Raw genomic sequence first — 26,274 nt, 5'->3', positions numbered from 1 at the left:
TTAGTAAATACTGTATTTTGTCTGCTTATTACTTTATCCCTGCTACCAGGAATTCACAGACACTTCCAGATCACCAAAAGGAGGTTCTGCTTGTTTATTCTTGTTTATTCAATTGCTGTCAATTGAATTTTACATCCAACTGGTTAGGTTGACCCCTTCTGTTTTCAAATTTGTCAGCTGAGTATTTGCACAGGCTCATGGATCTTTGCACAATTCCACACCCATCGTCTGCCACTCCGTCTCAACCCCTCTCTTTTGGTCTTTAACTTTCACCTCAAATCCAACTTCTTTGAATGTACCTATGGCCACCTCGTGCTCTCCCTTGTTCAGCGTCCAACTCCGTTCCCATAAAGCCCTGCTCTACTCTGCCTGAAACTTACTGTGTAGCCTATTGAAATTGAGGAAAAATGTATTAGAGTATCACATAACCACCTTTGGCTGATACGTTGGGTACGGGCAGTATAGGCACCATACTATATCATGATGCATGATATATTATGCTTGTTCAATGGAAAGTGTGACAAGACATACTTGGGAAGGGGAAAGATTTGCTCAGACAGTTACAGTAGTGAATCTCCTATCCTAGGATGTATACACAATCACACACTCAGGGCTTACCTTTTCATACAAAGACACTCATTGCCTCATTTTAGGCACTCACACACGCTCAAGGTCTTACCTGTACTCACACACTCAGGTACTCCTTTTACACACACACACACACACAATCAGGTTTCCCTGTACACACACACACACTCTCATGGTCTTGCTGTATAAACACACAGACACACACTCTCAGGGTCTCCCTGTATATACACAAACACCCAGGGTCTCCCTGTGTATATGCACTCTCAGGGCCTCCCTGTGTATACACACACTCTCTCAGGGTCTCCCTGTGTATACACACACTCTCTCAGGGTCTCCCTGTGTATACACACACTCTCAGGGTCTCCCTGTGTATATGCACACTCTCAGGATCTCCCTGTGTATACACACACTCTCAGGGTCTCCCTGTGTATACACACACTTTCAGGGTCTCCCTGTGTATATACACACACTCTCAGGGTCTCCCTGTATATACACACACACTCTCTCAGGGTCTCCCTGTATACACACACACTCTCAGGGTCTCCCTGTGTATACACTCTCTCAGGGTCTCCGTGTATACACACACTCTCAGGGTCTCCCTGTATACACATATACACTCTCAGGATCTCCCTGTATATATACATACACACTCTCAGGGTCTCCCTGTGTATATACACACACTCTCAGGGTCTCCCTGTGTATATACACACTCTCTCAGGGTCTCCCTGTGTATACACCCACTCAGGGTCTCCCTGTGTACACATACACACTCTCAGGGTCTCCCTGTGTATATACACACACTCTCAGGGTCTCCCTGTATATACATACACACTCTCAGGGTCTCCCTGTATATACACACACACTCAGGGTCTCCCTGTATACACACACACACTCAGGGTCTCCCTGTATACACACACACACTCAGGGTCTTCCTGTATACACACTCTCAGGGTCTCCCTGTATACACACACACTCTCTCAGGGTCTCCCTGTGTATACACTCTCTCAGGGTCTCCCTGTGTATACGCACTCTCTCAGGGTCCCTGTGTATACACTCTCTCAGGGTCTCCCTGTATACACACTCTCTCAGGGTCTCCCTTGTGTATACACTCTCTCAGGGTTCCCTGTGTATACACTCTTCAGGGTCTCCCTGTGTATACACTCTCAGGGTCTCCCTGTGTATACCTCTCTCAGGGTCTCCCTGTGTATACACTCTCTCAGGGTCTCCCTGTGTATACACTCTCTCAGGGTCTCCCTGTGTATACACTCTCTCAGGGTCTCCCTGTGTATACACTCTCTCAGGGTCTCCCTGTGTATACACTCTCTCAGGGTCTCCCTGTGTATACACTCTCTCAGGGTCTCCCTGTGTATACACTCTCTCAGGGTCTCCTGTGTATACACTCTCTCAGGGTCTCCCTGTGTATACACCTCTCTCAGGGTCTCCCTGTGTATACACTCTCTCAGGGTCTCTCTGTGTATACACTCTCTCAGGGTCTCCCTGTGTATACACTCTCTCAGGGTCTCTCTGTGTATACACTCTCTCAGGGTCTCCCTGTGTATACACTCTCTCAGGGTCTCCCTGTATACACTCTCTCAGGGTCTCCCTGTGTATACACTCTCTCAGGGTCTCCCTGTATACACTCTCTCAGGGTCTCCCTGTATACACACACTCTCTCAGGGTCTCCCTGTGTGTACACACACTCTCTCAGGGTATCTGTGTGGCTCAGGGCCGCTCTCCTGTCACTCGGCGCCAGGCGGGAGGGGGATCCCCGGAGGGGAGGTGCTGGTCTCTGACAGCTCAGCTTAGCCCAGACTCGCGGCTGCTCTCCCTGTCACCCCCTCACACCCACCCCCCCTCACACTCACCCCCTCACACTCACCCCCTCACACTCACCCCCTCCCCACCCCCCCCTCACACCCCCCCTCACACTACCCCCTCACACCCACCCCCCCTCACACTCACCCCCTCACACTCACCCCCTCACACCCACCCCCCCCTCACACTCACCCCTCACACTCACCCCCTCACCCACCCCCCCTCACCCCTCACACTCACCCCCTCACACCCCCCCCCCTCACACTCACCCCCTCACACTCACCCCCTCACACCCACCCCCCCTCACACTCACCCCCTCACACTCACCCCCTCACACTCACCCCCCCTCACACTCACCCCCTCACACCCTCACACTCACCCCCTCACACTCACCCCCTCACACCCACCCCTCCCTCACACTCACCCCCTCACACTCACCCCTCACACCCACCCCCCCTCACACTCACCCCCTCACACTCACCCCCTCACACCCACCCCCCCTCACACCCACCCCCCCTCACACTCACCCCCTCACACCCACCCCCCCCTCACACTCACCCCTCACACTCACCCCCTCACACCCACCCCCTCCCTCACACTCACCCCCTCACACCCACCCCCTCCCTCACACTCACCCCCCTCACACTCACCCCCCCTCACACTCACCCCCTCACACCCACCCCCTCACACCCACCCCCCCTCACACCCACCCCCTCACACCCCCCCCTCACACTCACCCCCTCACACTTCACCCCCCTCACACTCACCCCCTCACACCCCCCTCACCCCCCCCTCACACTCACCCCCTCACACTCACCCCCCCTCACACTCACCCCCCCCTCACACTCACCCCCTCACACCCACCCCCCTCACACTCACCCCCTCACACTCACCCCCCCTCACACTCACCCCCCTCACACTCACCCCCTCACACCCACCCCTCACACCCACCCCCCCTCACACTCACCCCCCCTCACACTCACCCCCTCCCTCCTCACACTCATCCCCTCCCTCCTCACACTCTCCCTCCCTCCTCACATCACCTCCTCCCTCCTCAACTCACCCCCTCCCTCCTCACACTCAACCCCTCCCTCCTCACACTCACCCCCTCCTCACACCCACCCCCCCTCACACTCACCCCCTCCTCACACCCACCCCATCCTCACACCCACCCCCTCCTCACACCCACCACCTCACACTCACTCACCCCCTCCTCACACTCACATCCTCCCTCACACCCACCCCCTCACCCACACCCCCCCCTCACACTCACCCCCTCCTCACACCCACCCCTCCTCACACCCACTCCCTCTTCACACCCACCCCCTCCTCACACCCACTCCCTCTTCACACCCCCCCCCTCACACTCACTCACCCCCTCCTCACACTCACACCCTCCCTCACACTCACCCCCTCCTCACACTCACTCACCTCCTCACACCCACCCTCTCCTCACACCACCCCCTCCTCACACTCACCCCCTCCCTCCTCACACCCACCCCCTCCCTCCTCACACTCACCTCCTCCCTCCTCACACTCACCCCCTCCCTCCTCACACTCACCCCCTCCCTCCTCACACTCACCCCCTCCCTCCTCACACTCACCCCCTCCCTCCTCACACTCAGTCAGTCAGTCAGTCACAGACAGCGGGAGGTGCGGGTTGTGGTCGGGCCGCCCTGTCCCCGCCTCTCCTGCCCGGCGCGGCCCAGGCCCCGGGATCAGGACCCGCAGCGCCTCCCGACAGCCTCTGCCCCTTCTCGGCCGAAACACGTAAGTGAGGGGGGGGGGGCGGGGGGGGAGAGGTGGTGAGGGGGGGGAGGGGGGTTAGGGGGGGGAGAGGAGGGGTGTGAGGGGTGGGGGGGTGAGGGGTTGAGGCGTGAGGGGGGGGTGAGGGGGGGTTAGGGGGTGAGGGGTGAGGGGGGGGGCGGTGAGGGGGTGAGGGGGGGTTGAGGGGTGAGGGGGGGGTGTGGGGGGGGAGAGCAGGGGTGTGGGGTGTGAGGGGGTGTGAGGTGTGGGGGGGGAGAGGAGGGGTGTGAGGGGGTGGGGGGGGTGAGGGGTGTGAGGGGGTGGGGGGGGGGGTTAGGGGGTGAGGGGTGTGTGGGGGGGGTGAGGGGTGGGGGGGGGAGAGGAGGGGTGTGGGGTGTGAGGGGGTGTGGGGTGTGAGGGGGTGGGGGGGGTGAGGGGGGGTTAGGGGGTGAGGGGTGTGTGGGGGGTGAGGGGTGTGGGGGGGAGAGGAGGGGTGTGGGGTGTGAGGGGTGTGGGGTGTGAGGGGGTGTGGGGTGTGAGGGGTGGGGGGTGAGGGTGTGGGGTGTGAGGGGTGGGGGGGTGAGGGGTGTGAGGGGGTGGGGGGGTGAGGGGTGTGGGGTGTGAGGGGTGGGGGGGGGTGAGGGGGGGGGTTAGGGGTGAGGGTGTGTGGGGGGTGAGGGGTGTGGGGGGGGAGAGGAGGGTGTGGGGTGTGAGGGGGTGTGGGGTGTGAGGGGTGTGGGGTGTGAGGGGGTGGGGGGGTGAGGGGTGTGGGGTGTGAGGGGGTGGGGGGGTGAGGGGTGTGGGGTGTGAGGGGGTGGGGGGTGTGGGGTGTGAGGGGGTGGGGGGGGTGAGGGGTGTGAGGGGGTGGGGGGGTGAGGGTGTGGGGTGTGAGGGGGTGGGGGGGGGTGAGGGGTGTGAGGGGTGGGGGGGGTGAGGGGTGTGGGGTGTGAGGGGGTGGGGGGGTGAGGGGTGTTTGGGGGGGAGGGGTGTGGGGGGGAGAGGAGGGTGTGGGGTGTGAGGGGTGTGGGGTGTGAGGGGGTGGGGGGGGTGAGGGGTGTGGGGTGGGGGGGGTGAGGGGTGTGTGGGGGGGAGGGAGGGGTGAGGGGTGGGGGGGTGAGGGGGTGGGGGGGGTGAGGGGTGTGTGGGGGGGAGGGGAGGGTGTGAGGGGGGGGTGTGGGTGAGGGGTGGGGGGTGAGGGGGGCTGTGCCCGCGCTGCGGATAACTAGACTGTTTAATTTGTTTGTTAAACAACAACAACAAAATGACATTTGTAAAGTGCCTTTCACGTCGGGGGGGGGGGAACGGGGGGACGTCTCAAGGCTCTGGACAGACAGAGTTTCAGACCCGAGCTGGGGGCGGGGGTCAGGATGGGGGGTGGGGGTCAGGATGGGGGGTGGGGGTCAGGATGGGGGGTGGGGGTCAGGATGGGGGGGTGGGGTCAGGATGGGGGGTGGGGGTCAGGATGGGGGGGCGGGGGTCAGGATGGGGGGGTGGGGGTCAGGATGGGGGGGGCGGGGGTCAGGGTGGGGGGCGGGGTCAGGATGGGGGGGTGGGGGTGGGGGTCAGGATGGGGGGGGGGGTCAGGATGGGGGGGCGGGGGTCAGAATGGGAGGGGCGGGGGTCAGGATGGGGGGGGGTGGAGGCAGGATGGGGGGGCGGGGGTCAGGATGGGGAGGGGCGGGGTCAGGATGGTGGGGTCAGATCGAACGCACGGTCGAAGAGGAGGGTCTTGAGATGGGTCTTGAAGGAGGTGAGGGAGGGGGTGAGGCGGAGGGACTGCGGGATGGAGTTCCAGAGGGTGGGGGCAGAGTGGCAGAAGGCCCTCCCGCCAACAGTGGGCGAGTGAGGCGGGGGAGGTGAAGCCGGCCGGAGCCCACTGAGCAGAGGGAGCGGGCAGGATGGTGGGGGTTAGGAGGTCACAGAGGTGGGGGAGCGAGACCATGGAGGGCTGTGAAGGTGAGCACCAGGATGTTGAACTGTATCCCCTGTGTGATGGGAAGCCAGTGGAGTCGGGCCAGGATGGGGTGATAGGGTCACGGAGCCTGGTCCGGGAGAGCACACGGGCTTCAGCCTTTGGAGGAGCAAGGAGTTTGTACAGTCGAGCCTCAATGTAATGAATGCCTGTATGAGGGTTTCGGCGGCCTGCGGTGTGAGACAGCGGTGAAGCTACCTCTGCGACCTCCTAACGTACCAACCTGGCCTGCTTCACGTCCCCGCCTTGCTCATCCCACCATTGGCAGGCGAGCCTTCAGCCACTCTGTCCTCACCCTCTGGAACTCCATCCCGCAGTGCCCCCTCCCTTGCCTCCTTCAAGACCCATCTCAAGACACTCCTCTTCAATCGTGCTTTCGATCACCCTCCCTCCCCCAACCGAACCCCCAGCTGGGATCTGAAACACTGCCTGTCCAGCGCCTTGGGACATCCTCCTGATGTGAAAGGCGGTGTACAAATGTAATTTTGTTGTTGTTGTATCATGTCGTTGAGACGCCTTAACACGCTCCACAGAAGCTGTAAAGTGGATCGACTGTGTATTGTGTGCGCGAATGGCTTGGGGGAAGGGAGAGCGGGCTTCATAATAAGTCAGTAAATTCTGTACATTGGTCAAGAGATCATAGTAAAAGTGGAGAAGTTTATTGGTGATTATGGTACTGTATAACCAGTGTGGTGAGCCACTACCTTTATCATGAACCTGTTTCTTCCATACTCACTTCAAAGTGGTGACTCATATGGTGCCACAGGCACTGGTTGATCTTAGAGGCTGTTCACCTCAGGTTGGCACTCACTGCTGCCCAATAGTTGTGACTGGATGATGATCAGGAGTGAGATACCCTGGCTGATTTCTTTCCCCCTCCTTCGCCATATGAGCCTTAAGGCAAACAACAGGATGGCCACCATTGGTTGAGATCAGTCAAGTGCAGAGGCCTGCTAGCAGGAGGTGTGGCGAAGATATGCATTAGGTTGCCAGAAAAGGGGTTTGAGACCAGGCCATTGGGACTCATTTAAAAAAAGCTTGATTTTGTGGTAGGGAAAATGGTGGGTGGGTATTCTGGAAGCATGAGATCAAATGGACCGAAGGGCCTTCTTCTTCATCCTAACCTCACTCATGATTTTGTGAACAGTTACAGTTTGGTGATGAGAGTGTAGGGGAGGGAATCTCGCATACATATACATACATAATGCTGCTGTGTGCAAATTGGCTGCTGCGGTTTCCTACAAATGCACAGTGACTGCACTTTACAGTAAATCCTGTAAAATACTTTGAGACATTCAATGACATGATAAGGCACTATATCAAAGGCGAGGATTATTAAATAACAGATGGCTAGAGTGGACAAAATGTTGTATTCATAATCAAATTAGATTGTGGGTTCTGTATTTTCATTAAAGTGCTCCATTCATTATAAGATTGCTTTTTTCTACCTCTAAAATATTTCTCATCTTCTTCCCTACCTAAAACCCATTCATGTCTTTGTCACCTCCAGATAATTTCAGCGCTTTGAGATGTGCTTGAAGACATGATAAGGCGCTATATCAAATGCAAGGATTATTATTATTTGTCCAATGCTGTCTTCTCTGATCTTCCTTGCATGTCACCATTTTAATACAATTGTTGTTGTTAACCCTCTATAAACTGCAGTTTATGCAGATCTCTGCAGTTCATATCCTTTCTGCTCTAGGCTTCCCGTGTTCTTTGAAAATGCATCCCATTTACACATGGAAAATCACTTGTATTGGAATGGAATGTGCATTCTCCTGTTGGAGCCATGCAACTTGCCTTACATAATTCCAAGAAAGCATTAGGTGCAAGCTGCTTGTCCGTCTGGGATAATCCTATCTGTTAGAATTTGCAGGAGCTGAATGGGAAAAATCCCAGAAATCTTCACCGTAGCGAGGCCCATTGGTGCCCACGAGGGAGGAGAAGGAAGAGTAACTCTTCCTTGAGCTCCTGGTGTGTGTGTGTGTGTGTGGGTGGGTGGGGGAGCGTGGGGGGAGATACTTCTTTTCATTTTATTTACATCATTATATCATTGCCGTCCCCTCGCCCTGATCGATGACTTCCTAGATTTTGTGCTATAATGCTGTTGAATTTTGAGTCGATCACAAACGATGAGATTATAAGTTTTGCATTGACAAGTCCAATAGGAAACTGCAGTTTGGCTGATCACCATGTATCTTTTTAATCTGTTTTGCTACTTTTACTAATATAAAAGCTTAGTATAATGATTGTCTTAAGTATATAATAATCCTTGTATATGGTTATATATATGTATATATATGTTACTTTAGTTCTATAGATACTGGTGGGCAAAATTATTTCAGAGAAGGGGTCACTCTTCATGACGCAGGGATGGCTATCACTGGTGCGATCTGGCCATCAACACTAAACACTATCGCTGGACTGGGCCATCGGCGGAGCAATCTTACCGGGACATGGGGCTAGCTTGTGATACCCAGGACTGCTGGCAGGCACGTAATCGGCGCCTGGGGAGGCACACTCCACAGTTTCAAACCTCTGGTCTAGGCTGACTCTCAATTGCTGTGGATGTGCTATATTACGATCATCCTTCAGCTGAGACTAAACCAAGGCCCATCTGCCTCTTCGGGAGGACATTAAAGATGCCATAGTATTAATCAGGAGAAGTTCCCCAGGAGGACAGGATGTTGATAGAGGTCACTGCATCAGGCAGTGTTCAAGTGTTAAGGGATGTATCAAATCCGAGGATTATTATTTCCAAACTTGCTTGTGTTTCCACTCCATCTCTTCCGTCATTTATTTTGTAAATAATTCTGGATCCTGCACTACAAAGAGAGTGAAGGGGTGGGGGGGGGGGGGTGCAAGAGCTTAAAATCTGTTCTACAAAATTACAGGTGATTAACAAGCAGTTTAACTAGATTTTGATGTCCAAAGCGATAAAACTATGTTCGATCCAGCCTTCAGCTTGAGGGGTAGTGAGCCACATTTGTCTGCCTTGTGAAGAATGGAATGAAGGTGCTGTGTGTGCAGAGAGGACTGAACAGGTATTAATTGCTTTTTAATGAAAATCTGCTGACAGAATGACGGAAAATCTACCTCAATTTCTAAAAGGTGGTGGTGGGGAAGAATCTCAGACATAATAGACTCTAAATTACTGTTATGTTGAACCTTGCTTTGAGGGGGAACCATGTTCAATGCACCTGCTGTCATCAGTTGAGAGATTTGAATCTGTTTTGCAGATCTGGTAAGACGTGTTTAGTACACATGGTGTATTTATTTCGTCACAGTTTAACCAATCCATATTACCTCCCCCTCACCGTTTCCCTTGCTTGACATGACCAGTCATGTAAATTGCTTCCAGACACCATCCTACAGGAAGGGTGCTGTACAAATGCAAGTCATCGTTGTACTGTAGATACCGTTGCTGTAACGGAGTGGGCTGATGAAGGTTACTATATGTTTTACAAACGATTCAAGATCAGGGTTGGTTTTCCTGTTAACCATTCTTTTGCTGTTATAACTGTGTGTAGTAAAATTAATTCATGAACTATGTGCTGTTTCATGAGGTATGCATGCAGAGTGTTCCCTGATGTCAAATGCCACTTACTAATTCAGGATTTACCTCCTGATTTAACTCAAATGGAGGTTTGATTGCAAAAAACAGATCATATCTCACCAATTTACCAGTCACATCAATGTCTTTTGTCCCTCTAATTCCTCCTTTTATTTGTTGACATTTAAAATACATTTGACACTTTGTGATCTCTTGCAGCTCTTGTCTACCCTACTTAACTAAGCTCTTTGTCTGTAGGGCAGCCTGACACAGATGGTAGCGCTCTCGTCTCTTTCGTCAGAAAGTTGAGGGTTCAAGCCCCACGTTGGGATTTTGAACTCATATAGTCTTAGTATAACCCATATAGTAACTCTCATTAACCTACTCTCTGATCAGCAATGGTGTCTACAGTACTACAACGACTCGCATTTGTACAGCACCCTACTAAGCTGGGAAAAGTAGTAAACAGTGAGGAGTTTTGTACTGAACTAGGAAAAGTAGTAAACAGTGAGGAGGATAGTAGCAGACTGCAAGGGCACATAGACCGACTGGTAAAATGAGCAGACGTGTGGCAGGTGAAGTTTAATGTGGAGAACTGTGAAGTGATGGATTTTGGGAGGAAGAATGAGGAGAGACAATATCAGCTGATGGTACAATCATAAAGGGGGTGAAGGAACAGAGGGTTCATATAAATAAATCTTTGAAGGAGGCAGGACAGGTAGATAAAGCTGATATAAGAAAAAGCATACGGGATACTAGGTTTTATAAATAGAAGCATAGGATACAAAAGTCAGGAAGTTTCTCCCTGTTCACTCTATCAAACCCCTCATAGGAAGTTTTGATGGGCCTCAGCTGGAGACTGTGTTCAGTTCTGGGCACTACATTTTAGGAAGGATGTCAAAGCATTGGAGAGGGTGCAAAGGAGATTTACCACCATGGTAGCAGGAATGAGGGACTTGGGTTATGTGGAGAGAATAGAGAACAACAACTACAACAAATGACACTTTTATAGCGCCCTTCATGTCGGAAAGACGTCCCAGGGTGCTAGACAGTCAGGGTTTTTTGGACCCGAGCTGGTAGTTGGGGTCAGGAAGGGTTGATGGCAATGGCTGTGGGGGTTGGAGGGCGGCCGAAGGCATGGTCGAAGAGGAAAGTCTTTAGATGGGCCTTGAAGGAGGCAAGAGGGGGGTTGAGGCGGAGGGATTGTGGGATAGAGTTCTGAAGTACGAGGGCAGAGATGCTGAATGCCCGACCACCAATGGTGGGTTGGGAAGTTCAGGGGATCTGAAGCAGGCTGGTGTTCACTGAACGGAGGGAGAGGACAAGCTGACATGGGGTTAGAAGCTGGGATTGTTCTCCTTGCAGCAGAGAATGTTAAGAGGAGACTTAATAGAAGTGTTCAAAATTATGAGGGGTTTTGATAGAGTGAACAGGGAGAAACTGTTTCCACTGGCGGGTGGGTTGGTAACCAGTGGACACAGATTTAAGATAGTTGTCAAAAGAACCATATGGGAGATGAGAAATTTGTTCACACAGCGAGTTGTTCGGGTATGGAATGCATTGCTTGAAAGGGTGGTGGAAGCAAATTCAATAACAACTTTCAAGAGAGAAGTGAATAGATATTTGGGGAGGACAAATCTACAAGACTATGGGGAAAGAGCGGGGGAGTGGGATTCATTTGAATAGCTCTTTCAAGAGTTGGCATGGGCACGATGAGCCAAATGACCTCCTTGTGTGCTTTATAATTCTATGATTCTCAAATGTGTGAGGTGAATGTTTTTAATTTGTAGAATCATCTCCAGACTGATTGCTGGCTGTTCTCCTGTCAGTATGTTATCCAGACTGACTCCTAGTGAATTATGATCTGATTCTACTGTTTCTGGTTTGGTGACAACACTCAATCACTTCCAAAAACCTCAGTTTAAACCATTAATAATGATAATAATCCTCGAATTTGAAATAGCGCTTTATTATGACGACAAGACGTCTCAAAGCGATTCACTTGATATACTGTCAAGTGGATCGACTGTGTATTCTTTTGTGGGCGAAACAAGGGACTGTTGCTGTTCATTGGTTGTTTATGGTATTTTTCATTAAGGTGTTTAGACTTCCTGATCTCTTCTCAGAACATGAAAGTTATGATGCCTATTTCTATGGAGTACATGTTATGCTGTGAATGTACTATTGAACAGTGATGAGTGTCAGAATGGTTAATTGTGTCTTTATGAAGGTAAAAGCAAACTCGTTCTTGCAACGTGAAATTGGCTGCCCCATATGACGTGAAGCAACGTGCAAGATAATGTTCCACGAGCAAAAGAGCTCTGAGACTTTATCTGACTTTCATTAGCGGCACAAACAAGTTTTCTGTAGAGCATTTAAAGTGACAAACTACCAAAATTTACAAAGAGTCTCATTCCATGAACACCAATACTAGACTTTGAGTACAGTGAAACTCGACTGTAATTTGAGGACCTTCCCACTCTTTGCAAAGTAAATGGCTCAATTTTATGCATTTCAAAGTTTACTGAAAATCAGATTCAACATAAATGCATGTCGGCCGGACTGTGAGCAATGTACGGAAAATTTCCATCCATCTGACCACCTCATTTGTTTTGTTCTTCTGAGTTATAAATTTCATTGATGAAATATTTTCCATATTCCTTTTATAAACATGCGATCTGTCCTGTTTACACCACATGTGTGGTCTGACGGCTGTCGAGAACCTTTTAACAGTTTTGTCAGCCACGAAACCTGGCTGACGAGTTACTGCTTATGAGTTATGTGGTTATTCGTGTTTTTTGACACCATTTTGATACCTCACTGGATAATTTTCAGCATTATGCACCACAGTAAACAATTTGTCCTTATGCTTATGCAGTGAACATGATAAGTTATAATATAATATAGTCCCTGGATTTTTTAAATTTGTGCTGTCTCTCAGCTAGGGTCACCTTTACGTAAAATAAAAAGTATGTATTGTTTTTCAGTTACTTAAATTTTAGCCCTGTAACAGTATATGTTTCATAAAAAAATTCTAAGTCTTGTAGTTGCGCTCGATCCCCTTGAGGATATAAGCCAGTAAAATTTCAACTCAGGTGTCTGACATCTGGAAGTCCATTTCCATTTACTTTGAGAGACACATTTCAGATACGATTTTTTTGGTATAAATTCTGGTGTGTTAGTCAGGCCATTTTAGTTTTATAGTTTTGAAAAAAAATCTTTCAGACTTTGTGCAGACTAAGTTCCGTTGAGAATACTCTTTGACTCCCAAGGTTCCAGTGTTTTCACAAGTACTACTAAATACAGTAACTTACCACAAAATGTTTAGTCAATTCACTTTACAGTATATTCTGTGAAGCACTTTGAGACGTCTCAAAGACGTGATAAGGGGCTATATCAAATGCAAGGATTATTAGTACTTTGTATTATCTGAGGGGAGTCAGAATGTTTTGTAGGGCTGTATAGGTTTAAAACTGTTTTAACCGGTCAAAGAGGTAGGTCTTAAAGTGGAATTTAAAAATAGATAAAGAGAGGTGAGGCGAAGGCATTGATGCAGAGAGTTCAATACGGAGGTATCCTTTTTTAAAAAAAAGTCCAGTGACCTGTGAAGTCACACAATGTTTTTTTCCTCCCAACTGCACTGCTCCGCTCCACATTCCAACCTCTCACTGTGTAACACCTCAAAGAGCTTCACATATTTTCTGTAAACTGTAGTGACTGTGTATTTTTAGATGAACACAGGAGCCATTCGCACACAACAATGTCCCACATTCACAGCCAAGAAATGAGTGACCAATTTTATCTGGAGGATTGTTGGCCAGGACAACAGGAGAAACTCCCTTCTCTTTTTTTGACTGAAGCATGGCATCTCCAACAATGCATAAATATAAAGGCTTAATATAAGATTGCCAGGAGCAGATCTAAAACAAAGTTTAGGAGGATCTTCTTAAAATATCACCTGAAAGATATTGCCTTCACAGCTTATCAGATCTGGTATATTTCTTTACAGAATGCCTATGTTCTGTATTCCCAACAGCAAGTATGCAGAATTTCATGTTCAATTATGCCATAAATCTCTCAATTTTAAACTTATACTCAGTGTCAGGCTGCTAATAGGTCAGGGCGACCAGTTGAGTGTTTCTTGTATCTCAAGTATAATCTAAAAGCTCCTGTTGTTAGCGGCACCTATTTAACACCTATTTAGCTTTTGAAGGGAACAGGGGAATAGTGCAACGAAACCTGATTGTTCCGTGCTGCAACACACAGTATTTGTTGCAGATTCCCAAAGTAGAAATCATTTCCTGTTGCAGTACTTTGTGTGTAATTAAACCTGTTCGATGTCGTGGAATCCATTCACCAAAACTTAAAAACATCTGAGACGGCCAGTGGTGGCCTGAATTTAACATGCAATTCCATCTATGTGTTTTCACACTCTGTCAAAGTGTGAGAGATCCTGTAATTAATTTATGAATACCCTGAGGTAAGATATGACCACAGCCTGAATAGTTCAGGTAGCTTCCCACCTGCTCATTGAGATTTTCACAACCCCTGCTTGTTCTCCCTTCCTTTCTGTGCCAATAACTTGCTATTTGCTTGCTTTCAGCAAAGATTATTTTCAGTTTTGTTCTCTTTTTCCCTATCAAATCCCACGTAATATTGTAATGTGAGTAGCCCCAGCTCCACTGACTCGGTGACACTTTAGTTAAGTAGATACATGAAGTATGGGATTTGAATAGCATCCTAAATTATATCCTAAAAGTGTTACAAAAAATGTTAAAGCCGAGATGTTAACTTTGGGCAAAAGTGATCTCTGATCATTATGCTAACTTTTAAATCCAGTCTGGAGTTTTTAAATACACAGTCACTGCACTTTACATTAGATATAGCGTCTTTCAACAACAACAACAACTTGGATTTATATAGCACCCTCCACGCCGGATGGCGTCTCGTGTCAGGAGGATTAGCAACTGGGAGAAACTCCCTTCTCTTTTCGACTATTGTCATAGGATCTTTAATGTCCACCTGAACAGGTACACGGGAGCTTGGTTAATGTCTCAAACCAATGTTAGAATGAAGAACCTGTAGATTAGGGTTCTCACAGGTAGGTGCAGAGTCAAACTCCATTTGCATTCCCATAGCAATGGGCTTGAACTCCATCCCTAGGACACAACCCCCTGCTCCATCTGTGTGTATGTTGGAGTGAATTGGTACTGAAATGTGACTTAAGGAATTAGGGACAGAGGGCATATTCATTCTATGTAAAGCCTGGCAGCCAACAGAAGGAAGGGACTTTTAAATCATCAATTTGGTGACAACAACTGTACCATCCATTTCCTATTTTTTTCAAGCAGGTTTCATTTTGATAGCTATTAAAATCCTTAGGGAATCTTGCGAATCCTCCTGGTAATAATAGAATTTGCAGGGAGTCCAAAAGGCATTGTCACAAAGTGGATTTGTAAGTGTTAATTGCGACTTACAGTTTTGAGAATATTTATCTGTGGAAACAGTGATTTGCAAATCCAAAGTGAACAACGTCCTTAAAAAAAGACCAACAAACAAAACTAAACCGACCTAACTTACCACATATCTAAATCCCTCTGCCTTGGCTCTCCCTCTGTACTTTCAAAATCTACCAGGGATTTTCTTTTTGACTGTGCTTCCAAGTTACCCCCCCCATCCTGCACGGGCTCTCACTCCATCTCCGTTTCATAAATGCAAGTTGTTATTGCACACAAATGTTGAAGACACAGTACAGGTAGGACAAAAAGAAAACCACATATAAAAGCTAATAGACCATTGTTTTTTTGTATCAATATTCCTCCTTAGAAATCAGATGGTATTCACAATTCCAGACTGGAATGTAAGTATTAATGGTTTTGCGGTTGGTTTCTTGGCTGCAGCCAACGCTAGTACAATAGGATTATACTCTTGCCTTTTATCTCTTTACGAATCAATGTCAAGGAAAGTAGTTTGTTTCTGTGATACTTTAGACATCTCTTCTCTTAAACCAACAAGACAAATCCCGAGGGATTCATCTATAATATTGTAAGGCTACAGAACAAATTACAAACCTTGATGTTGCCATGGATTTAATACCTTATTATATTGCAGGATTCCAATGCCATGTGGGTTATTGTTGCACCTCATACTGTTCTCTAGGACTGTGTATTTAACAGCCATAGCAACTGTGTTTCTTAAAAAGAAAAGTGAGTATCCTGGGACTGAGTGGCACAGTGGTTCAGAGCTGTTTCTTTTAATCTCTGGGCTCTGTTGGAAGTCCAGCCTAAATTGATAGGATGAACCCATATTGTACATATATTGGCTGATGTGTTATCCTACAAAAGTAGCATGGTGTCTTCTTCCAACCTCTCCGACCTGCTTACCCACTCCTCCACCTGCCCCCTTCACTCAGCAGGCTCTGGCCTTCTGCACATCCCTCCACTCCACACTATCGTCTCCACTCCACAATAGTTGCCTGTACTTTCAGCCACTATGGCCTGAAACTCCCTACCTCAATCCCTTCGCCTTGTTCCCTTTCTTGCCTGTTTTCAGATTGCACCTGAAGATTTTCCCCTTAGACTGTACTTATGGTCATCTTCCCTCTCTCCCTGGCTCGGGGTAATGCCACAAGAGCGGGGTACAATATAAATGCAAGTTGTTGTTTTCTCACTGAAAAGAAATTCTGCAATACTCGTGTGTACGTGGTTGCTAAAGACACAATCTAGTTACTGAGAGCAGTGTGCTTAGCTACCGTAGGCATGCACACAACATTGCACATGGGATTAGCAGCATTTTCTCCTATAAGTATGACTGTTAGTGCTGAAAAAGTAAGTTTTACACTATACTTTTATAGGATTACAGTCAGAAGAGCTAGGAAAAGAAAGAGGCTCAGAGACAGAAGTTTAGTAAATGAACAGCTGGCAATGTGCTACTATACTGTCAAGATATAATTCCTGCTATAACAATTTTTTAGATAGTACTGAAGCCATTTTGTATGTTGCGTGATGTCCATTTATGTGTCCTGTTTGTTGCTTATCCTCAAAGGGATCAATATCTGAATTAGCATGGATAATTAGCTCTCTATTGTAATTTACCTTTGAAGAGAATTTCACTTTGGTGATTTGAAGTTCTGGTAAATAAATATCCGTGTGATTCAAGATGCAGCTTTACCTTTCCAGTGGTGCTGTCACAAAAGAGAAATTAACTGTTGTCAGATATTGGGAGGAGTCAATTCATGCAGTTTTATTCACTATGCTTCTCATTGTTCCAGGTAGGCAAACGTATTACAGCCAGTAGAATAACCCAGTAAATAAATGTAAAACACAGTTCTGAAATGCATGTCTGGTGAAATTTGATTTCCTTTAAGATATCTATCCCCACGAAGTGCAAATTATCAATGTTTGACAATGCTATATCGTGTTTCTCGACAGATAGTTAGTTTTATCCCTTTTATCAAATTTACTTCAAAGATAAGATAAATGTGAAGAATGGGGAGCAAAGAGAATGAGAGAAATTTGGCAGAAAACATGTGAAAGTTTGAAGATGTTGATGTGTTTGTGATTGGGGATGCCACGAGAGCTGAGTGAAACCAGATCACAGTCAAACCCATTCACACGGTACATCCAGAGTCAAACCTCTTCACACAGAACATCCAGGATCAAACCACTTCATACAGAACATCCAGAGTCAAATCTCTTCATACAGAACATCCAGAGTAGTTGTCCAATACAATAGTCTGACGACGCTGTCTATTATTCATTTTCTATTTACCAATCAAAAATGCAATTTAGCCACAGCTGGATTGCCAATTCGCCACAAGTTGCTAGTGGCTATTGTTTTGGACAACCCTGCTGTATAGTCTATGTAATTCCACGTAATGTGCAACTGTAAAGCATTGGGCAAACCAAAGAGCGTGAATTAGAATTATTGTTTTCTTAAAAGGGGTCATTATAGTCAGACTCCCGGAGTGAGCACCAGCACTGAAACTTGATTCAGACACTTACAGTAGACATGCTGGTTGGCTAAGACAATTCAACATAAAGACCTTCAACAATGCTTTTTTCCAACATAATACAAGATAAATCTCATCCCAAATGTATACTTACAGGATTTCCTGGAATAATGCCTCAATAGTGTTGAACAAGAATAATGGAGGATTTAAAGAAGAGATTTGAATTCCAGAATTCGGTGATCCAGTCACAGGTAATGAGACTTCACAATTACTGAAAAATACTTTGCACTTCCTGGTTTTTAAAGTTCCTGAGACTAGAATTGTGGCGGATTATTATTAATAAGATCTCCAGGACTCTACTCCGCTTGAAGGGCGCTATATAATTGCAACTTGTTTTTGTTGTAATATCTAATTTTCCTTTTTGCGCAGGCTGTGGGGTATTTGGTCGCTGCTGTAGTTAAAAGAAAAAGAAGCGTCATCGCTGATAAACTATTCATCCACTCAGGTTTGTACTTAATCTGTGAGGTTGAAGTGCTCAAAGAGGTTGCCTTTTAGAGGGTCTGATTCCCACACTGATTAAGATCAGTCAATGCGGATAAGAGCACAGTGTGGTTAACGGGTCTTGAACGCTTCTCGTGCATGCACCCAGCTACAAATACTTTCCCGGCATTGGAGCCTGAGCTTGCCTTCTGGATTGGAGCTCCGTTACTGTGTTTCACTGTGTAGTGTTCTATTCTGTTTAGAAATTGCAATGCCCACTTTTCTCCGCTACCTCCACCCTATCATGAGTGGAAAGGCCTTCGGCATCTATTCCCCAATCTATGGAACTCCCTCTTCTAAACTTTCTGTTTTGCCCACTCTCTATCTGTGGTTGGCATTTGTCAGCCAGGCTCATTGTCAGAAAGTTGTGGGCTCAAGCCCCACATCCGGACTTTCAACTTTGGATTTTACAAGATTTACTGTAAAGGTTAGTTATTCTATTTTGCAGGCAAACATAGCAGTCAGTTTGCACACAGCAACAGTTCCACAAACAGTGGCAGAGGGAGCCTTGATTTAACATCTCATCCAAAGGATGGCACTTCTAACATTAATTGTGCTTGAATTAAAGTATTATTTGAGCAGTATCAAGATCTGTAGCTTAATTACACTATACAACTTGCAATTATATAGTGCTCTTCACGCAGGGTAGCATCCCGGAGCGTTTGACAGTGGCGGAGTCTTGACACCGAGCCGCGGGAGAGGCAGGGGGGAGATGACCGTAAGCATGATCAAAAAGGATGGTCTTCAGGCGGGATTTGAAAGTGGAGTGGGAGGGGACAAGGCAGAGAGAGATTTAGAGAAAGAGTTCCAGAGTTTCAGGGCGTAGTGGCTGAAGGTACAGCCACTGATGGAGAGGATAAGGGAAAAAACAGGAGGATGGAGCCAGCCGAATGAAGGCAGCGGGTGGTGGAATGGGCCGGAAAATTGGATAGGTAGGGAGATGCGAGGACATGAAGGGATTTGAAAACAAGTGAAAGGATCTTGAAATCGATCCTTTCGGTAATTGGGAGCCAGTGGAGCCTGGCAAGGACTGATGTGACTGGGATACAGAGTTTTGTGTGGGTGAGTATCCGGGCAGCGGAGTTTTTAATTAGTTTGATTTGTGTATGGTGGAGCTGGGGATACCAGCGCAGAGGGCATTAGAATAGTCCAGCTGGGAAGTGACGAAGGTGTGGAGGAGGGTTTAGGCTGCTTTGGTTGTGAGGTACGGCAGGAGGCGGGCAATGTGATGGAGGTAGAAAAAAGCAGTCCTGGTCAAGGAACGGATGTGGGGTAGAAAGGAAAGCTGGAGATTGAACCTGATGCGCAAATTGCGCATGGGTTCGGTGAGTCTGAAGGAGAGCCTGGGTAGGTTGAGGAGTTCAGACCCGCACGATAGAAAACGTTGACGGGAGCCAAAGAGAATGGCTTCCGTCTTGCCTACATTTAGCCACAGGAAATTTGCGCTCATCCAGGCCTTGATGTCCATCAAACAAGCTGACAGGACATCAGCGGACTGGGAGTCACAGCAGGAGGAGAAGTAAATTTGGGTGTCATCCGCATACATGTGGAAGTTGACCTCATATCTGCGGAAGACATCACCAAGAAAGAGCACGCAGATAAGGAAAAGAAGGCGTCTACAGATAGAGCCTTGGGCTGCATCGCAAGTGACTGGACAGGGGCGGGAGGAAAAACCATTTGCCGAGATGTATTGTTGGTGGTTTGTTAAGTAGGATGTAACCATTAAGCTTCAATGGATAACAAAAAAATAATCTGAGAGTAATCACTATAGTGAGTAATTATTAGAGTTCCAAGCTTAAACCCCGTCAGATTGATCTCTCTTTCAAAGGAATAAACAGAATGTTTAAAGGTATTTAATTGGAATTTTGAAGAAATAATCTATTTTATTATGCGAATAGATCTCCCCAGGCATCTATAGACAGGCTTCTGATATTAGTCTTTCCCTTCTCTTTAGCACAAGCTATATTCACTTCCAGGTAGGTTGAAATTTGGGTTTAGCATTTGACATGAAATGGAAGAATTGGACATGGGGTCAGTGATTAAGTACTTACACTTATCCCAAGATTTGTCCTTTACCATCTCCTATTTTCAAAGGATCATTTTTCTGTGTTGCTCACTGTGACTTGCTAGTTCTCCGATTGCTTATCAAAGCAATTAACTGGATGTACTCCAGTGCTATCAGCCTGGAGATCCCTTGTTTGAAGAGTATCCGCTTTCGCCTGTCTTTGTTTGCTTTTTGCTCTGGTTGCGAGACGTGTCTTTTTCTTGTCTGCATTCGCTGACTTTTGTACTGTAAAACCTTTGGGGGAGTCAGGGGTGGGTGGGTGGGGTTGAGACAAAGAGACCAATTGAATGATGGCTTGAGGGCTTCTGGTGACATCTTCAACTGCTCCAAATCTGAAGACTGTGCTTCTTTTTAGCTCAGAAAAACTGCCAGCCAACGATTGCATTAGCAAGAATGTCGCATTGTGTAAAAGCTTAGCTTCTGAATCAGAAGGGTTCAAGATCCATGTGTGGAGTTTTAAACTCTCAGTCTGAGCTGACACGCTACTACAGTGCTGGTGGAGCGATGTACAACCTATACCACCGTCGGTGTCTGCATCGCAATTATTGTCCCCTTATCTCTGGATCTCTCCTTTCCCTGCTTGGCGTCTGCCCTGCCATTGCAAACTACTCAAGACATTATTCTACGACGTGAATGATATTATAAACGCAAGTTGTTTGTTGTTACTTTGTAAGAGGTGCCATTCTTCAGATGAGATGTTAAACCAAGGGCCCATCTAGCTGTTTGTGTGGACATTAAAAATCCATGGCACTATTCAAAAAGTGAAGGGAGTTTCTTGCAGTGTCCTGGTCAACAATCTCCCAGCCAAAATTGGTAATTCCCTTCATGACAATTTGTGGGACATTGCTGTGTGCAGATTGGCTGCCACATTCCTCTACAAAATACACAAGCATTCCACTTTACAATATATCCTTTTGAGTGCTTTGCGATGTCCTGCAGATGTGAATTATCAAATGCAAGAATTATTTTATTATATTCAAAAGAATAACAAATGATAATCCTTATATTTTGATATAGCTCTTTCATGACAGAAAGACATCTCAAAATGCTTCACATTGTGCAGTTTGATAATTTTTATTTAGCATGATTAATTAATTAAAAACCTTTATAAACCTTTGTTTGGCTACCTTGTCTGGTGAAGATGTTATAACCAGATTATTGGAATGATGAGCAAAGCATTTGAATTGACCAGGGGGGATAGTTTATTTATCATGGCCTTTGTTTTATTTTCCAGAGTCCTGCACTGAGCTTGTTGTGGGACAAGTGCTGCAGTGATGATGTAGTTGTCCGGACGGGTTGCTGCGAGGCACTGGTCGCTCTCGTTACACAGAACCATGCTGACTTTAATTACGTAATGAATGGGATTTTGAACCTAATTCCTTCTGCCAGGTACAAGGGTTTATTGACTGAGCTTTAGGAAATGTCTCTTGTTTAAAAAGGAGATATTTTTGTTTGTCAGCAGGTGTGCGATCAGCCACTCTCTGGATCTCTCTCGCTAAACTGCTCCACCTCACACCTGCTCCATTTTGAAAGTCCTTCTAAAAAACCTACATTTTTGGTCACCTACCTTCTACATTGTTTGGGCACCCACTCAACCCTCTGTTGATGTTTGACATGTTTTCTTTCATCAAAGTTATCATATTTTATAAGTGAAAGTTGTTGTTTTGAAGTTCATTGGAAGTTACAAAGACACCATGGCCAGGTTTGGCTTTGCATTGGGGGATGATGTTTTTATTCTGTGATATTCACCCAAAGACTGGTTAAGAGTCTCAGACGCTGAAACCACCTTGATTCCAGGATAGTGCAGAGTAGTTTCTACTTGGTTGATCACATTACTGGGAGCTTTGGGTACTTCTACACTTCATGGCAGTGTGTATTGACACTTTCCCCACATCCGTGCCATGACCTGCTCTGCCTTCCCCCACCTCTGTAAAATCGCCCAGTTCCACCACTGTCTCACACCGCAGGCCCCCGAAACCCTCATAAATGCATTCATAACATCCAGTCTTGACTATGTAAACTCCCTGCTTGTCGGCCTCCCCAACTCCTCCCTCCATAGGCTGCAAATCATCCAGAACTCTGCAGCCTGTGTCCTCTCCCGCACCAGGTTCCGCAACCCTGTTATTCCCATCCTCGCCTGACTCCACTGGCTTCCCATCACACAGAGGATACAGTTCAAGATCCTGGTCCTCAACTTCAAAGCCCTCCATGATCTTGCTCCCCCTACCTCTGCGACCTCCTAACCCCTACCAACCTGCCCGCTCCCTCCACTCAGCGGCTCTGGCCTGCTTCACATCCCCAACCTCGTCTGCCCCACCATCGCTGGGCGGGCCTTCAGCCACTCTGCCCCCACCTTCTGGAACTCCATCCTGCAGTCCCTCTGCCTCCTTCACGAACCGTCTCAAGACCCTCCTCTTCGACCGTGCATTCGGTCACCCACCTTTCCCCCTCTACCCTCCATCCTCCCCGATCCCATCCCCCAGCTCGGGTCTGAAACATTGATTGTCCAGCACCTTGGGATGTCCTCCCGACGTGAAAGACGCTATGCAAGTGTGATTTTGTTGTTCTTCTTTATATTTAGGTGTCAGCCTGGCTCAATTGGTTGCATTCTCGCCTCTGAGTCAGACTCTTGTGCGTTCAAGTCGAGACTGAGCTCATAGTCTAAGCTGTCACTCCAATGCAGGGCTGGTGGAGAACTATATTATTAGAGGTGCCATCCTTTGGATGATACACTAAACCGAACTGCCGGTTCAGGTTCATGTCAAAGATCCCTTGGCACCATTCAAAAAGAGTGTTCGCTGCTCCAAGATCTAAGTAGATCTAACTATTCTAAGCCCAACTTTCTGCCCTCCCCTTATACTCTTTTCACAATGTATCTTTTCACATGTTATAGTATAATTGGTTAGATCCAATATCTCAGCAGCTGTGAAGTGCAAAAAAGGCTAATGTCATGGTTATTGGGTCACCTCTGACATCACTTCCTGCATGTTGCACACGCATATTATATGCGAGAAGTGCTGCTGACATCACCTCAGAGCAGGAAGTGACATCGGCAATGTTTCCAGCACGTAGTTTGCATGCAGGAAAAAGTAAAAGAACTGTCTCCGGTGACCTGACGATCCAGAAGTCCACCACTTGATAGTGCAGGAAGCCAGCTGGAATAGGGTTGGTATCTCAGACACAATAAACCTGACCATTGCCGCAAAAGAATGGCCGAGATGCAACAAAAATGGCCACTGATTTGAAAAGCACCTCCTTGCTGAGCCCATCATTGCTATTTGGGCACAATTCACTGGGCATTACCGCCACATAACACTCCTCTCAGATGGTGTACACATGTGAGACTCTGTTTGGATTAGGTGGTGATAGGTTTCCGTAGTGTATTCGAATTCAAGATCCTCATCCTCACCTACAAGGCCATTCACGGCCTCGCTCCCTCCTACCTCTCTGACCTACTATCCCCCTACCTACCCGCTCGTACCCTCCGTTCCTCTGGCTCTGGTCTGCTCCACATCCCCCGCCCCAACCACCCTACCATCGGTGGCCGGGCCTTCAGCCTCTCAGCCCCGAGGCTCTGGAACTCCATCCCCCAGTGCCTTCGCCACCTCCTCCCTTTCCTCCTTCAAGGCCGGTCTCAAGACCTTTCTCTTTGACCGAGCCTTCAGCTCCCCTCTCGACTCTCTACCCCCTCCTCGCTCCCTCCCTTCCCTCCCCTCACCCTGACCATTTCCCCCCTCCTCGGGTCCTGACCCAACTGTACAGCACCTTGGGACGTCCTCCCGACGTGAAAGGCGCTCTATAAATGGAATCTTGTTGTTGTTGTTGTAGTGTCAGACACCCGACTGACAAAGAAAACCGGAAAGCAGATGATGTTGAGGAGTAAATGATACCTTCTGAAACACATTTTGAGATGAGCAAGGGTCAAAGTTCACAGCAAAAAAAATAGCTAATTTGGGTTTTATTGGCTTTGATTCCATTTGTGTGGTGGGAAATAATTTTGAGTTTGACGATCGGGGTAAAGTAATTGAGATTAAATCCACCTGTCTATGCTCCCAACAGGCCAGATATCATGTTTAACCTCACCCAGTGAAAGAAATGCTGTACAACAACATCAAGAAACTCAATTCAGTTTTAAACTGGACTGTTCAATGTCTTGCTATTCAATACATTTGTTTAATATAATTGGTTTAAATTAGTTTCCAATCTGTTTTACGCCATGCAGTGATTCCAAATGTCCTGAGGTAATGAATTGTCTGATTAGAAATACTATTGATGGCAGGCTGACTGAGAGTTCAGGAGTCATTGATAGGACAAAGAATATTGTTTAGTTCAAACTATTGAGATGTTTCCTTAAAACTGCGTTTTAAAATGACCAGTGCAGCTCTGTGACAACGGAGTCCTGTAGGGTATTGGTTAGCGTGCTCGCCTCGCAAGCGAGAGGACCCAGGTTCAATTCCCGGGCAGGAAGAAATCTTAGGCAAGTTTCCTGACTCCACATGGCTCTGTTTATCTAGGAGTAAGTAGGAATCCGGCTGTTAGTCGATTGTTGGATCGCTTTCCAAAGGGTAATAATCCCTCACAAAAAATGTGGTCACTCAATCCATGATTGTTTATGGGTCACTGATGTGAGCAATTGACTGCCACGTTTTGCCCAACAAAATACACAGTAAATCCACTTTACAATATATTCTTTGAGGCATCTCAATGATGTGATAAGGTGATATACCAAATGCGACTATTATTATAACCTCACAGCTGGACCATATCAGAGATCTCTTTAAATTGAGTGACCTAACAGGGTGGGTCAGTAATAACTTCATGGCTCCTTTGTATTAGAGATATAATAATATAATAATCCTTGCAATTGATATAGGACCTTTGACATCGGGAGGCCATCTCACAGGTATATTCTAAAGTGTAGTGACTGTGGTGTTTGTAGGCGAATGTAGAAAGAATGTATTCAAGTTAAAAATCTTTTACCCTATGTCATATTGTGCTGCTTTTATATCCCTTTTCGTTTCGTTTTTCCAATTAACTGTGTTGTGACATGACAGAATAGCCTGTCTAATGGTGGATGTTTAATGAACGATTGTGTGATGCATAACTAGCCAGGGCAAAGCTGTTAAAGTTTGCAGATGTACTTAAATCCAGAGAACATGGGAATTCAACTGATCATTGGCTCCGTTAATGCTTCGAATTTGAATTAAGGCTGACTATTTCACGTTAATTCTAGGACCCTCATTCACTCGTGCATTTTTTTGTTCATTTCCCTCTTTAGCCTCTCCTTCCATCCCCACAAATCTGTGGCCAAGACTGTTAACCGGCTCCAAAACCTGTAGCACTGACTCAATGGCGAGTCGGGATGAGCTATCCAGTCACCTTGGCCATAACATGCGTCAGTTAGATCCTGTGGCCACTGGTTAGGTTACCTGGCTGTTCGCTGTTGCCTTCAGAACCTGTTATCTCCCAGCTATGGCTCTGAGTGCAGGACTGGCAGTGAGCTTAGCACTTGAAGGGAAATGGGATGTGTTTCACATCAGGCAGGGCTTTTAGAAATCATCAGGGGAGCTGGAGAGTGTATTTAAAAGGGAAACTCAATTTGTCCAAGAGCCTTAAGGTCAGTTGCCACTGCGTTCCATGCTTGCTTACATCTGGCGGCATTATTAGAGGTGCTGAAAACTGTGTGAAGATCCCTGGAGTGCGTTTTGTTTAAAAACCCTCCCTTAACAGTTTTAATGGATAATCCTCACTGCAGAAGGTTCTTACATCTCTTTACAATTTCCGTCCAAATTATACCAGCACAGCTGGGGAAGGTAGTGACAGCTACCTGGCCTTTCTTCTGGTTGGTAGGAGAAGTTTTAAAGAAAGGCCCACATTCCAAGGCTGCTTGCTGGGAGAGAAGGTTGTAATGAGTTGACTTCTGTCACACAGGTTGAGCTTTCCTGTAAGCAAACGTGTAGGCAATACAACCTTGCCCAAAGGTGCAATGTTATATGTGTAATACCTCATTCATTCGGCTTCAGCCATTCAATGTAATTTGC

The 26,274-nt window shown here is 47.2% G+C and overlaps 1 protein-coding gene across 1 annotated transcript in view; it reads left to right on the top strand.

The window, feature by feature from the left end:
- The first annotated feature begins 4,110 nt into the window (after positions 1-4,110).
- Positions 4,111-26,274, top strand: part of focad (focadhesin) — a 101,385-nt gene continuing 79,221 nt past the window's right edge. Inside the window, 5 exon segments of the mRNA XM_042345172.1 lie at positions 4,111-4,173; positions 17,785-17,879; positions 18,058-18,084; positions 18,086-18,133; positions 21,468-21,622. Of these exon segments, the coding sequence (XP_042201106.1) occupies positions 17,826-17,879; positions 18,058-18,084; positions 18,086-18,133; positions 21,468-21,622 (284 nt within the window). The 5' untranslated portion in view covers positions 4,111-4,173; positions 17,785-17,825.

This window comes from Callorhinchus milii, unplaced genomic scaffold, assembly GCF_018977255.1.
Source record: "Callorhinchus milii isolate IMCB2004 unplaced genomic scaffold, IMCB_Cmil_1.0 Scaffold32, whole genome shotgun sequence".
NCBI lineage: Eukaryota > Metazoa > Chordata > Chondrichthyes > Chimaeriformes > Callorhinchidae > Callorhinchus > Callorhinchus milii.
Note: the sequence above shows the minus strand (reverse complement) of the source record. Positions and strands in the feature narration are given on the sequence as shown.